This window comes from Dermochelys coriacea, chromosome 2 (assembly GCF_009764565.3).
Source record: "Dermochelys coriacea isolate rDerCor1 chromosome 2, rDerCor1.pri.v4, whole genome shotgun sequence".
Classification (NCBI taxonomy): Eukaryota; Metazoa; Chordata; order Testudines; family Dermochelyidae; genus Dermochelys; species Dermochelys coriacea.
The window spans coordinates 218,719,161-218,733,834 of record NC_050069.1 but is presented as its reverse complement, the minus strand read 5'-3'; the positions used below and the strand labels follow the sequence as shown (position 1 = coordinate 218,733,834).

At 38.0% G+C, this 14,674-nt stretch overlaps 1 protein-coding gene across 3 annotated transcripts in view; it reads left to right on the top strand.

Annotated features, from left to right (window-relative positions):
• PHF14 (PHD finger protein 14) overlaps positions 1 to 14,674 on the top strand; it is a 321,061-nt gene that overhangs the window by 294,519 nt on the left and 11,868 nt on the right. For 2 of the 3 annotated variants that reach the window (XM_043509246.1, XM_043509252.1), the window contains one exon: positions 4,870 to 5,124. The exons of the other annotated variant lie outside the window; for it this stretch is intronic. In XM_043509246.1, coding sequence (XP_043365181.1) covers positions 4,870 to 5,109 — 240 coding nt within the window. In that variant the 3' untranslated portion in view covers positions 5,110 to 5,124. Of the gene's footprint in view, positions 1 to 4,869; positions 5,125 to 14,674 lie in introns of those variants that run through there. 3 annotated transcript variants of the gene reach the window in all.

Sequence of the window (14,674 nt, the reverse complement as noted above, 5' to 3'; positions counted from 1 at the left end):
ATGCTATTAGAGCTGTGGATTTAAATTTTTATTTTTAATTTCAATATTTGTATTATGACTGCACCTAGATTTCACAATCGTGATCAAGTTCTGTGTACACACACAACAAAAAGACAATTCTTGCCTCAGAGATCTAATGATCAGATTTGTGGATTCCACAAACTTAAAACTTTTTTGCAATTTGCATTACTCCTCCTTCTTGCTGCATGTTTTATAACTATATAGCTATAATGGCTTCTGATTATTTCCTGGACGGAAGGAAATTGATGTGATTTTTTTTCCATAGTAGGCAACTTTTTCCCCCCTCCTATCCTTCTCCTGTAGAAAAATTAACCATTGTAAAACTTATACCTAAATTAGAGAAATACACATATGCACACATTCTGGAAAGTTTGGCTGAGATGATGCTCTGGAATCTGTAATGGTCACTGTAAATATTTGGATAGTGTATAATAGTACATTAGAAATAAAAACATCATTAGGGAAGGTGAATAAATCATTTGCTGAAACAAATGGGTTCCATGTCTAATTAACCAGTGAATCTAAACCTAGAAAAGTATTGTATGTAAAAGCTAAGTAAGTAAGAGATTGTTTAAATAAACCTTTTTCCAGTTTTCAGTGTAGCAGCCGTGTTAGTCTGTATCCGCAAAAAGAAAAGGAGTACTTGTGGCACCTTAGAGACTAACAAATTTATTTGAGCATAAGCTTTCGTGAGAAGTGAGCTGTAGTACTCCTTTTCTTTTTCCAGTGTTAAAGTTCCTCATTAACAGACGACATTGTTGTCAAATCTTGGCAAAAGTCTGCATCAAGCAGTTCTATCCTCCATATGGTTGAAGTAAATAAAATCAGAAATTATTGAGCTTAAACACATAACATCCCAGTGTGATCAAATTACTTCCTTTTTATTTACTCAATAACCTTAGGTATCCTCAAATTAAAAACTGGCAAATGTTTCATGCCCTTTGCTGTTCTAACATTGACATATATAACAATTCATCATCCCATAATGGATCATTTTTATCAGAGTCCTATGTCTCTTCTGTATACATGGAATAAATATTTATGTTTTCTCATTTTTCTGAACTAGAAGATACAGATAGAATAGGTTTGAAGTGTCAGCTGTAATTCATTGCCTGCAAAGAAAGGCCTTATACTGATACTATGTGGCAGAAAAAAAACCCCCAATCTAAATCATTTCGGCAGCAAGCTTATAACCAAGATAACATCAGTATTTTCTTTATTGAAAATATATCTACCATAAATTAAAGGAGGTCTTCAGTATTTTATTAAAATGCATGTGACAAGTTTAACCCCATCTTCATCAGAAGCCTGTGTATGATTAAGAAAACCCTGTAGTGTTTAAAAGGAAGGACAAGTGAAAGTTAAAATGAGTTTGCAGTGGGCTTCCTATTCGTTCTATAAAGATTGTACTTAAAAAACAAACCAAAATTGAATTAACAGAATAAAAATAGCCAAATATGATGTTTAACAGGGATTTGAGTGCATATGTTTAGCATATTTCAAGTGAAAGGTTTGTATTACACTTTGATATACTATATGTTTATCCAAGTTTGCAAGAGTATTGATATATATGCTCTTAAATAAATTTGAAGACCTTTTATTGACTTAGGCCCACATTTTTAAAGGTATTTAGGCATTGCCGTGCTCAGCTTTGCAAAATCTAACTGATTTAGGAGCCTAAATCTCACTTTGCTGCACCTCTGAGAGGTGCAGCAGGGAATCTTACCCCAAGCCTGCACACCTTTATTCGTGTATGTAGTCCTTTCATAAATGGTCATTTGAAATCAACAGGAACAAGGTTTTCCAGATCTCAGTATGCATTTGAGCAATTGTTCTGTGGGGTTTTTTTTAACATTTATTTATTTATTTATATTGACTTTAATAGCACTGATTGATTTATGAATATCGTCACATTGATATTCGTAGACTTTTTAGTTGCAGTGCAGTTTTAACTATATTTTGGTAACTATACTTTTTTTTAAAGAGTGATTTGAATGTGTATTGTGCCCCTGGATCTATTAATAAAGAGTTGTTGGTTAGGGCAATGGCTCTCAACCTTTCCAGACTGCTGTACCCCTTTCAGGAGTCTGATTTGCCTTGTGTACCCCAAGTTTCACCTCACCTAAAAACGACTTACTTACAAAATCAGACATAAAAATACAAAAATGTCACAGCATACTATTACTGAAAAATTGCTTATTTTCTCACTTTTACCATATAATTGTACAATAAATCAATTGGAATATAAATATTGTACTTACATTTCAGTGCCTAGTATATGGAGCAGTATAAACAATTCATTGTATGAATTTTTAGTTTGTACTGACTTTGCTAGTGCTTTTTTGTAGCCTGTTATAAAACTCGGCAAATATCTAGATGAGTTGATGTGCCCCCCTGGAAGATCTTTGTGTATCCCTGGTTGAGAACCACTGGGTTAGGGAACATAAAGTATTTTCTCTTTATTTCTTTTTATTGAAACAGCATTGTCAAGCGGTGCTGGTTTTTGTTTAGGGAGCCTGTTCTGGATTGCTAAATATCTTGCTGATGTTGACAGGGTGTTTAAGATGATTGCTTTTTATGTTTTTGACATTTATTCAGTGTCTTTATGACTCAGAAACCCAAGCAGTATTCTTACTTGTTATTAGTGAGTTTTATTAAATTAACCCTCTGGTATACCAGTTAAGATTTAATTTGCTAACAAGATGTCCTAATCAATTTTTAAAGCATCCTACAATAATATTATATTTTAGACTGCTTAGTTATTAGAATGGTAAAACAAGAGGAGGGACATAATCACAGATACAGCACTGCCTCTGTGAGTATATCTACAATGCAAAAATAAAAAACACATGCCAGTGAGTCTCAGAGCCCAAGTCATCTGACTCTGGCTCATGCTAAGGGGCTAAAAATAGCCATGTAGATGTTTCCCACTTAGGCTGGAGCCCAAGCTCTAAAGACCCTCCTCCCTCGCTGTGTTTCAAAGCTCGGGCACCAGCCCAAGTGGGAATGTACACACAGCTATTTTTAGCACTGAAGCACAAGCCTGAGTCAGTTGACCCAGGCTCTGAGATGTGCTGCTGTGGGTTTGGGTTTTTTTGGTCTTGTTTTGTTTTTTGTGTTTTGGTTTTTAGATATGCCCTCAGACTCTTAAGTACTGATGACTGATACAAGTCTATCCAGTTGAGGAGTGCACTTGAAGCACATAACAGCTACGGGAGTCCTGTGAAAGACCAGAAAGAACAAACCTTCTGGAACAAAGATAAATAAAAGATTCTCATATTTAGGCTGCAGATACAAGGGGGCACTTTCTAGTTGGCTCAGATAGCATGACGATGGTGGCATGCCTAAACAGCTAAGGAAGGACCAGAAACTTGAAGATCTACGTCATATGCAGATACTGTTTTGGGTGTGGAGTCATCTCTCATCCTTCAGGGTGTTTCAGTAAACAAGAAAGCAGGTTGTCTAAATCGTTGTTCAATAAATGGTTTCTAATCAGAATGGCTTCTAATCCATGAGGTAGCCTCTGTGAACAGAAATTCAGCCACCTAGAAATGGATCTGCTCACCACACAAAGAAACTTTTAAGACAAGTCTTTACTTCTCAAGGAAGACTGTTCATCTACACCTGAGAACAGATACCTTTGCCCAGAAGGAGCTGAACGTTCTGCTAATTGGCAATTCAAAAGATGAGAAGAGATAAGACTCGCATAATATTTTTTCTCTCATACTACTGGCTAATAAAACTGTTTTTCTTAGACCTAGTGGGACTATCCTGAGAATATTCTCTACACCAGACAAAAGGGCTAGGTCTGCTCTTCTCTATATAGGCCCACATGCATCTGATAGCCTGGGCTTTGAAAGACAACTCCTAATTAGAATGTGTTCTCCATGAGAGCTGCCAACATCATCATTAGTAGATGAGTCCTGAAGATGACACTCAACCTTCAAGTTTAGGTCATTTGGGCAAGATTCTAATACAGGTATGAGGGTAATCAAGTCACAGCTAGAAGCCCTGGAATTCAAACTATCTTGTAATTCATACATGAAAAAAAAATGGAATTGGGATTCAAGTCCTGCACAATCTAGGCCATGCCTTGTCCTTTTGCAGTGTGCTCTATGTGCCCTAATTCATGAGTCACTGGCTGACCATGCACACATTTCATTGTTACTCAGCATTTAGGCTTTCCAAATTGTCAGTGAGACCTACAATATCTTCTCCATATGGAATTTGCCCCTCATCCTACAATCCCTCAGAGGACTCCTTTCAAACCCAAAATATCCATTCCTTCTCTACTTGTCTATCAAGACCTTTGTACTAGTTAATGAAACAAAAGTGAGTTTCAGAGTTGGTGCTGCTATCAGTGCAAGAACCCTAATATATCTCTTATAACAGCAAAATGGTTTCTTAAGCCCTGACCAAAGTGAATTCCACCTACTAAGAAGTAGTCATCCATGTAGTGTCCAAATCTTTTAATACTGAAAGGGAAAGGTATAGCATATTCTGGACAGGTTCATGATAGTCCAAATGTAACTCAAGCACACAGAATCAATTGGAAAAATAGCCCATTATATCCTTTCATCTGAAGTGTTCAAATCAGAGGCTCCAAGCCATCCTTGATTGGGTAGATAAAGTGTAATGTTGAACATACAATAAACCAGGGAATAAAAACCTACACCACAAAATCCATTGCAAGATCCAGGGCAGAACAGGCCTCTGCTACAACAGAAGAAATATGTAGGAAAGCCACCAAACAAATTGCCTTTGAATAATTTTTCAGGAGGATGGGGCCATAGGTGTTTTTATAGCTTTGGGAGCACTCTTTCATGCTCTTCCTGCTTTTAATCTAAGGTTCCAGAAAGGTTTAGAGGAAGTCTCTCTTCCTTCCCCTGCACTAAGGGCCAAGACCAGAGTGGAGCCTGGGCAAAGAACTTTAGCCCAGAGAGGATGAAGGACTGCATGCTATCTGATTTAGGACTTTTTATTACCATAAAAGTTGAACCGTGTCATTTTACCAGAGTGCTAGATCACTTCAGATTTTCACATCAGATACTCAGAGAAAACTGTGGAGAAACTGAGGCTCAGCTGTAGCTGACACTGACCTTGTAAGCAATTCCATAGCACTTAGCAAGAGTGCTGAACTGTCTCTGATATCCATGCAGACAAAGCACAGTTAAAATATGAAGGCCTGAAGGTAAAATTATTGTCTTTCATAAACAGTTTAAAATGTTGCTGCCTACATAATGTGTCCACACTTGAAAATTAACTCAAGTGATCTACTCTCGAGTTAATTCCTTCATGTTAGCCTGTCATGAGGTGGAGAGGCCACACTACAAAGTAACAGTTGAGTGCTGGAGCGTTTCTGTGGTATCTTGCTGGACACAGTGGCACACAACGCAATTATATGTGGCTCTCATACTTCTGGGGGTATATCCCATGGTTCGTAGTACTTCAGTAAACTGTGCCACTTTATTAATACGTTTTAATTTTATTGTGGGAGAACTTGTCTGTGCATTCTGGGGATCCTGGGTGAAAAGGATATGAATGGTACCATATAATGGTAGCTCATTACATTAAACCACAGATGGCTTGGCATGCTCCAGATTTCTGTCAGCTGCCTTTGTTCCAGAGGGTTGCAAGGCATGGCTCCAGCCTGGAGCAATGGCCTTTACCAAACCCTGTAACTAGTGCAACTCTCAATGTGTTAAGAAGAACAAGGTACAAGGCATGAGATGCAGTGCTGAGCATTTCTTCAAAAAGTAGCAGCATCTTTTCTTAAGGAGCACACACAAGCTGCATGCGGAGCTGGAAGAGTGGAGAGAGAGACGATGCGATTTTGAATGGGTGATAAATCCCCCTATTGTCACTGGTGGTTCTGGACCAAGCCCAGTGGCACTGAATGAATTACTTCCTGGATGGGATTTCTAACATCATCCATTTCTATTCATCCTTTTTCAGTATCTTCCACTTTACATTTTGGTGTATATTAAGGTGGAAATTGGGTTAAATGGGACCAAGCATGAAGTCATTTTACCCAGTTTTAGTGCCAAACTTCTTCTGAAAGGCTACCAGTGAAGAGATTCCAGGTCTTTCTCCTAACAAACAGAGAACCCATGGGCCTTGGAATTAAACCTTACCTTGTACAATTACTGGAGTTCTTTGAGATGTGTAGTCCCTATCTGTAGTCCACTACCTGCCCTCCTTCCTCTTTTCTTTGGATCTGTAGCCTAAAGGTTATTCACTATAGAGAAGTAACTGGATGGGTGGGTGATCTGTACCACCCCTTATGTCCTTGGTTTAAGTTTGAAGAGGAGAAGGGCATAGGCGCAGACCAACAGACACTGCTAATGAACAGTCCTCTGGTCTCATACCTATGAAGTGCAAGCGCACCTCGAGTCGGATACAGATAGGGGCCACATGTCTTGAAGAATTACAATTTCTGTGCAAGGTAAGTAACTGCTCTTTGCCATTCTGAGTCAGATTACTTCTGCCCATACTTTTCCTTCTAATTGCTCATGGAGCAGTTGTTCAGCTAAAGGAGCTACTAAATGGGAATCAGGCTTCTTTTAACTAGAAATGGCTCCTTTGCATATTTTATAGGGTATATTTTAAAAAAAGTGGTATATAAAAGTGGTATATTTTATTATATCATGTACCATAAAACACCTGTTTTCAAATGTTTATTTTGGGGGAGAAAGATTGATGCTTCAAAATTTAGAGCTGTACAATTTCTTGCAATAAGTGCATTCATTTGATCTATTCTTTTGCTGTGCTGAGGTGGAATAGGTGATACTCTGCACTGAAAGTTAATGCTTTTAAAGCTTTCTGTAGTTTCTGAATATAACAATACTTATATGAAGCTTTTCATCCATGAAGCTCTTTACGAGAGTAGGTAAGCATTATTATCTATCCTTAACAGATAGGGTAACTGAAGCAGTGACAGGTTCAGAGTAGCAGCCATGTTAGTCTGTATTCGCAAAAAGAAAAGGAGTACTTGTGGCACCTTAGAGACTAACTAATAAATTTGTTAGTCTCTAAGGTGCCACAAGTACTCCTTTTCTTGAAGCAGTGAGTTTGGCTTTTCCAAAGCCAAAAAGATGATTAGTAGCAGGCCAATATCAGAGCTGAGATCAGAACTCAGAAGTTCCTGATCTAAATTCTGTGCTCAGACCACACCCAGTTACTACACACAGTTATTTCAGTTATTTGTTTTAGTCCACTATTGACTATTGGCACTTTTTTAGATTATAAACCATTATTGTTTCACCTCTCCTCAACTCAGCTAACAGTGCCAGCCTCATCTGTCCATTTGTCCGCTTCTCACTCTTAAGTTTCTGTGCTCTCCCCCACCCTGTCCTTTATGCATGGAATGTCCTCCTTGATCTGATCCATAAAGCCATCTGGGTCCATGAAAAAAAGCTGTTAACAAGATGCGTATCCATCATTACCCTCATCACTTTGCTTTTATGTTTTCTCCCTTCCCCATCCCACAGAGTGTCTTTTTTTCTGATTAGGTTGTAATGTTTTCAGGACAAGCCCATCTTTTACCATGTGTTTACACAGTGCCTGATGCAATGGAGGCCTGTCCCCGGCTCAGGCCTTATGGCAATCAATATAAATCAATATGGACTCCGGATGCTGTAGATCTCCCCCAAAGTTTTCATAATAATCCATTCTCAATTGAGGCACTGATCGATAATTAAATGGTAAAGGTATATATATATGCATTACATGGTCATGAAAAGGGCCAGAACTACTCAATGAAATCTCAGCACAGAAATTTGGAAAATAATTCAATCTATTTGGGTTGCTTTGGAACCCATTATTTTATTTTAACAGGTTGCTGTGGCTTCATGCAAGGCCGGTGGCTGGTGGGAGTTACACCTCATCACAGTACTGGAAATTTATAAAAGGGGACATATAGGTCTTGGAGGGAGCTAGAGACCTTCCACAGCTTAGGTCTTGCCTAGTTTTTCTGTCAGTTGAGGGAATTGGAGAGAGAATAGCCTACAAACGTCACAGTTTTTCCCTTTCTTAGAAATATCATCCCACATGTTTTATTTTCTTGAAATTATGTGAATTGAAAATAGCTTAGCCCAGCTTTAGTCACAATGATTAATGTGTCACTATGGATGTGTCAGTTAAGTGTGTGAAGAGAGCACCACAGGGCTATGGAAATTAGCAGTTCATTGTAGAGAGACTAAAATTCAGCTTGAAACAATATATATTAACATGCAGTATTTGCTGCTTTTCATCATAATCAGATGTTTTAAATTATTATTTTACTTTTAAGCAACCACTATCATTATATGTTTGTTGCTAAATTTAAATATGGTATAAAACAAATGGAAAAGCTACAGTAGCAAGTAAAATGCTTACGCATTTCTTGTTTTATTATACTGATGGAGATATGAATATGTGAGAGAGAAACACAGTTCACGTAGGTTCCATCAGATGCAAGTAATAAAAGTACAGCGAATCGATTACAGAGACTAGTTGCTCCAGAAAAATGCAAATCTTTTTTTCCCCATAGGATTATAGATCTTTCAACTCAATTTTCTATTTTGTGATCTTAAGCAGGAAAGAAGATGGATGTAAATTCACTTAAACTGTCAGGTATAGAAGGGAACAACCAAAAAAAAATGAAATGCCCCCTCATTTTTGGAATCTTCATATCAGGTTCCCTGAGCTCATATGTATGCAAAATGAGAAAAGCCAATGACAAAAAAATAGATGGTGACTAAGTAAATTGAGTATGTGGGCATCATGCTCGGGTATGCTATAGTATTTATAATAAAAATATATTAACTTAGCAAGTTTAACATTGTAGGGAAATATTGAGGAAAACGAGAGATGATGTGAAACAAAATCTAGTCAGGCAAAAATAACTCTCTAAAATAATGTTCACTTTTATGAAAGATCTTATAAAACATAGTTCTGTTAAGTACCCACAGGATTAAACCACATCCATTACCATGCATCTGTTCAAGATAAATATTGAGCTCAGTTAGAACCCAATCCTGCAGATGCTCATATGAACAACTTTTCTCAAGTCAGTATTACCAGAATTAAATTGGACAACTTTGTGCTGATCTCATTTGAGTTCATTTGGACCTCTTATGTTTCTAAAGTTATATGTGTAAGTGTTTGCATGATGTTGCCCTTAATACATTGTGAAGAGTAGTGGCATTGAGATATTGCAATATGTAAGGCAAAAAAATCTTCTGAGTGAATAGATTTTGGAGGAATGGAAATGATCAAATTGCATGAAGAGTTTTCCCTAATGATGTTAAATAGTGATTTATAATATGGGCTCTGTAATGGGCTGTACTGCTATAAAAAAGCAGAACTCTAATTAGTTATAGTCAAATTGTGCCTAGTTTTAGGTATCATTTTTTTTCATTATTGCCTTACAGTAATTGAATCACATCTAAGTGTTTTTTCCCCTAAATCTTTTAACAAGGTTTTGCGTGTGTGTGCTGATCTCAAACTGCTAGACACCTTTGATCCAGTATTGTGGAACAACAGTCTCTAGATTTATCAGAGAGAGATGCATAGAAATATAGGTTAGGAGCCCTCTTCATCACAGATGTCTAGACTAGGGCAAGGTCTGCCTTTGGATTTGATTTGACATCTTGACAGGTGACTTGTCTTCTTCCAGATTAACTAGAAAATGTTGACTGACAGATTTTTTTGTGTGAAGGTTAATAGTGAATTTTTGAGGCATATGTTACTTATACAAATTTCCCCTAAGTAAATTTTACCTATAATAGTGCTTAAATGAATGGGTGTTATATTGTTTTCAGTAGGCATACATTTATTTTGGTATAATATTAAAATGTATTTAATATTCATGAATATTAAAGATATTTTATTCTTTATTCTTTTTGTGGTGCAGAAAGTAATAATACAAAGCTTAAACAATGTATGCATTGAAGATTTGTCCGTTTTTTAAACAAAGCATAGAACTACAGTAAGACTTAGTTAGGTGTAATTGCTATTCTCACAAATATATTCACTCCCCAAACCTACCCAAGGAATAGAATGGTGACATACAAAAATACTAGATATCAGAACACAGAGGACTGGAAGGGAGATTGAAGTGAATTTATTATATTTGAATACATATTGCTTTAGTTCTTAAATTTTTGAGTCAATTAATAGTTAAGCTTTGGTACATTAAATTTAATAGTTGACTCAAACTTCTCTATTTATTTACTACTTATATGGGTCCTGACCCCACAAACACCAGGGCTATAGGCATTACTTTCAAGTAAAGTAATAGAATTTAAAGAAAACACGAAAACCATATTAATATGGGGGGCATAGGTATTAGAACTAGGGGTGCTGCCCCACCCCCTGCCTTGAAGTGGTTTCCATCATATATAGGGTTTACAGTTTGGTTCAGTGGCTCTCAGCACCCCTGTGATGGGGGAGGAAACCACAACCCTTACCTCTTAAACAACTCAACACCAACTCCCAAATCCATAGCCTCCCTACTCTGCTTATAGATTCATAGATTCCAGGACCAGAAGGGACTATTGTGATCATATAGTCTGATTTCTTGTACAACACAGGCCACAGAACTTCCCCTAAATAATTCCTAGGGCATATGTTTTAGAAAAACATTGCTAGTGTTGAAGAATCCACCATAACCTTTGGTAAATTGTTATAATGGCTAATTACCCTCACTGTCAAAAATTTATTCCATATTTCCATCCCCACAGCTGAATTGTTGTATTCCTGATCCATTCTGTCCAACAAACTTAATAGGTCCATGTTAACTGGATGTGGGAAAAATCTTGGTGATTGATTGCCATAATACTCTTTAAGGAAATTTGTGGACAGCTTTGGAGGAAATTGTACGAAAGATTCCTCTGGAGGGGAAAATTAAATGAAGAGTAAGGGGCGGGGATTATAGATTTACTTCAGCTTTAGAAATAGATTATGGGGATAAAAAGTTCAAAGGCTACAATATTTTGTTAAGTTGGACAATGGTAGAAATGTCTCAGATAAAATGTATGGTAGGATAGTGTCATAGTTATTTTCCTCACACAAAGGAATATTTTTAACAGAAATATCTGGATAAGAATTAAGGCATTACCACTACATGGAAAAATGTGCATAGGAAACTATAAGTTTCAACACAGAGATTCATAGTACTCATTCATTGGTGGGTGAAGGATTTGCACTCCTGAGAATCAGGAATTTGGTCCGCTAAGGCAATAGATGGATCCATGGATCTGTGGGGAAAGAAGTGGTTTGGGACTATTTAGAAAAGCTGGACGAGCACAAATCCATGGGGCCGGATGTGCTGCATCCAAGAGTGCTAAAGGAGTTGGCGGATGTGATTGAAGAGCCATTGGCCATTATCTTTGAAAACTCATGGCGATCGGGGGAAGTCCCGGACGACTGGAAAAAGGCTAATGTAGTGTCCATCTTTAAAAACGGGAAGAAGGAGGATCCTGGGAACTACAGGCCAGTCAGTCTCACCTCAGTTCCTGGAAAAAACATGGAGCAGGTCCTCAAGGAATCAATTCTGAAGCACTTAGAGGAGAGGAAAGTGATCAGGAACAGTCAGCATGGATTCACCAAGGGCAAGTCATGCCTGACTAATCTAATTGCCTTCTATGATGAGATAACTGGCTCTGTGGATGAGGGGAAAGCAGTGGACATGTTGTTCCTTGACTTTAGCAAAGCTTTTGACGCGGTCTCCTGCAGTATTCTTGCCAGCAAGTTAAAGAAGTATGGGCTGGATGAATGGACTATAAGATGGATAGAAAGTTGGCAAGATTGTCGGGCTCAATGGATAGTGATCAATGGCTCCATGTCTAGTTGGCAGCCGGTATCAAGTGGAGTGCCCCAAGGGTCAGTCCTCGGACCTGTTTTGTTCAATATCTTCATTAATGATCTGGAGGATGGTGTTAATTGCACGCTCAGCAAGTTTGCAGATGACACTAAACTGGGAGGAGAGGTAGGTACATTGGAGGGTAAGGATAGTATACAGAGGGACCTAGACAAATTAGAGGATTGGACCAAAAGAAATCTGATGAGGTTCAACAAGGACAAGTGCAGAGTCCTGCACTTAGGACAGAAGAATCCCATTCACTGCTACAGACTAGGGACCGAATGGCTTGGCAGCAGTTCTGCAGAAAAGGACCTAAGGGTTACAGTGGACGAGAAGCTGGATATGAGTCAACAGTGTGCCGTTGTTGCCAAGAAGGCCAATGGCATTTTGGGATGTATAAGTAGGGGCATTGCCAGCAGATCGAGAGACATTCCCCTCTATTCGACATTGGTGAGGCCTCATCTGGAATACTGTGTCCAGCTTTGAGCCCCACACTACAAGAAGGATGTGGAAAAATTGGTCCAGCAGAGGGCAACAAAAATGATTAGGGGACTGGCACACATGACTTATGAGGAGAGGCTGAGGGAACTGGGATTGTTTAGTCTGCGGAAGGGAAGAATGAGGGGGGATTTGATAGCTGCTTTCAACTACCTGAAAGGGGGTTCCAAAGAGGATGGATCTAGACTGTTCTCATTGGTAGCAGATGACAGAAGAAGGAGTAATGGTCTCAAGTTGCAGTGGGGGAGGTTTAGGTTGGATATTAGGAAAAACTTTTTCACTAGGAGGGTGGGGAAACACTGGAATGCATTACCTAGGGAGTAGTGGAATCTCCTTCCTTAGAAGTTTTTAAGGTCAGGCTAGACAAAGCCTTGGCTGGGATGATTTAGTTGGGGATTGGTCCTGCTTTGAGTAGGGGATTGGACTAGATGACCTCCTGAGGTCCCTTCCAACCCTGATATTCTATGATTCATGCAGAAATGAAGGTATCTGTGAAGTCCCTGTACCTTTCTGTAAGTGCCCCATTAGCCTTGCCGCTCTCTGGCAGCAGTTTCATTCCCTGACTCCCTTCCCCTCAGAGGCACAGTGGCAACCACTGAGGAGAGGCTACAAGAGTTAATGCTGATTGTAGCAGAATTATCTCCCAACTGGATGTACAGACCTGCTGCTCACCCTAATCCTGCCAACGAACCCACAGAACCTGGACCCTGTACACCTTCGTTGGAGAAGCTTCTGTGATGTCCCAGGGAAGATGGGAGCATACTGCAGATTTCAGCTCTTTTGGCTTTCTTGCATTCATGGAAGCAGAGAAAAGGATGTGGCCCTAACTTAATGTTCTTATTTGATGTGTATAAATTTCTTCCAGTTTACGATAATCCAGTAGGACATATATATTAACATACATGTCTAATCTTTATTTAGGCAACGTGTTTGTCTAACCTTTGTTTACTTAGGGCTAGTTCAGCAAATTAAGTAAACAGTAAAAAGAAAAGGAGTACTTGTGGCACCTTAGAGACTAACAAATTTATTTGAGCATAAGCTTTCATGAGCTACAGCTCACTTCATCGGATGCATCCAACACGGCTGCTACTCTTAAACCTGTAAATAAACAGTGCACATTGATTGAACCCCTCATTTCTTTTCATTTTAATTAATAAATCTGTGAAAGCGAGAAGGATATCTAAGAGCAAACAAATCTGATCATTTTACCTAGGATTGTATATTTGCTTACAGCTTTGAAATAAAGTCTATCAAAGCACTATAGGAATAAGTAAAATATTATAGCACATAACTTTTAATTCATATGAATGTAATGTGATTTTGTGCCTCAGTAGATATTTAAGCTTGTGTTGTATACACTGGATAAGAAGTAGGAACTCTAACCTACTCTGCTCATTAATTTCAGCAGTAACTGTACTAAAGGGCTTGTTTTTTAAAATTTTTTACATAATTGAGTATTTCCACATACCTTCTAAAATCAGCTTCTAGACAGACATGCAGCTGATTTTTAACACTTAGCAAAACTAAACTATAGATCAGAACAGAATCCTAAATGTAAAAGAGTCGTCCTGTGAATCAAACAACAACAAAAAAGCATTCATGGGACTTTTAAGGACACAGAAACACAAGTCGAATTTTAACTAGAACATGGATTTTCCAGGCTTACTCAGGGATTCAAGCAAGACCCCTAATGTTACCTTAAAGTTGAATCTGAGCCTGTTTTTAAAAAAAACTATTAAGATCTCAGTTCAGAACACACCTACATGCTTAATTGGAATATGTGAATAGTCCCATTGAAATTAAGGTTCTGTCTTTCCCTTGTAAGATCTGATGATCAATAATAATGAACAGGTGTCTGTCTAATATTTATATTATATACAGAAACCCCAATAAGAGCAGGATGATAGCCCCTCATTAACACAGAGGTGGACATGCTCCTTGCCTCACAGACCATTATAATAAAAGATAAATTAAATGTAAACTATTTGTAATAGAGTATTATATACATTTAAATATAAAGTAGTGTATTTGACATATCATATTCACAAGTATTTGATTTAATGAAATTTTGTAAGTAGACCCTTGAATTCAAATAGATAAGAGGAGGTTTCTTCCTAAATATGAGGTATTTGTAGTTTTTAAGTCTACATATGAAAGTCCAAATTCTGACTTCCTGGAGGCTCTCGGATGCTGCAAAAGTACATCCACATTCTGATTGCCAATGTTCCCACCTCCGCCCCATACTAAAACCATGGGACATGGAAGGTTTTCATAGTTTTCATTGCTAGATTAGGGATATACATACATAAA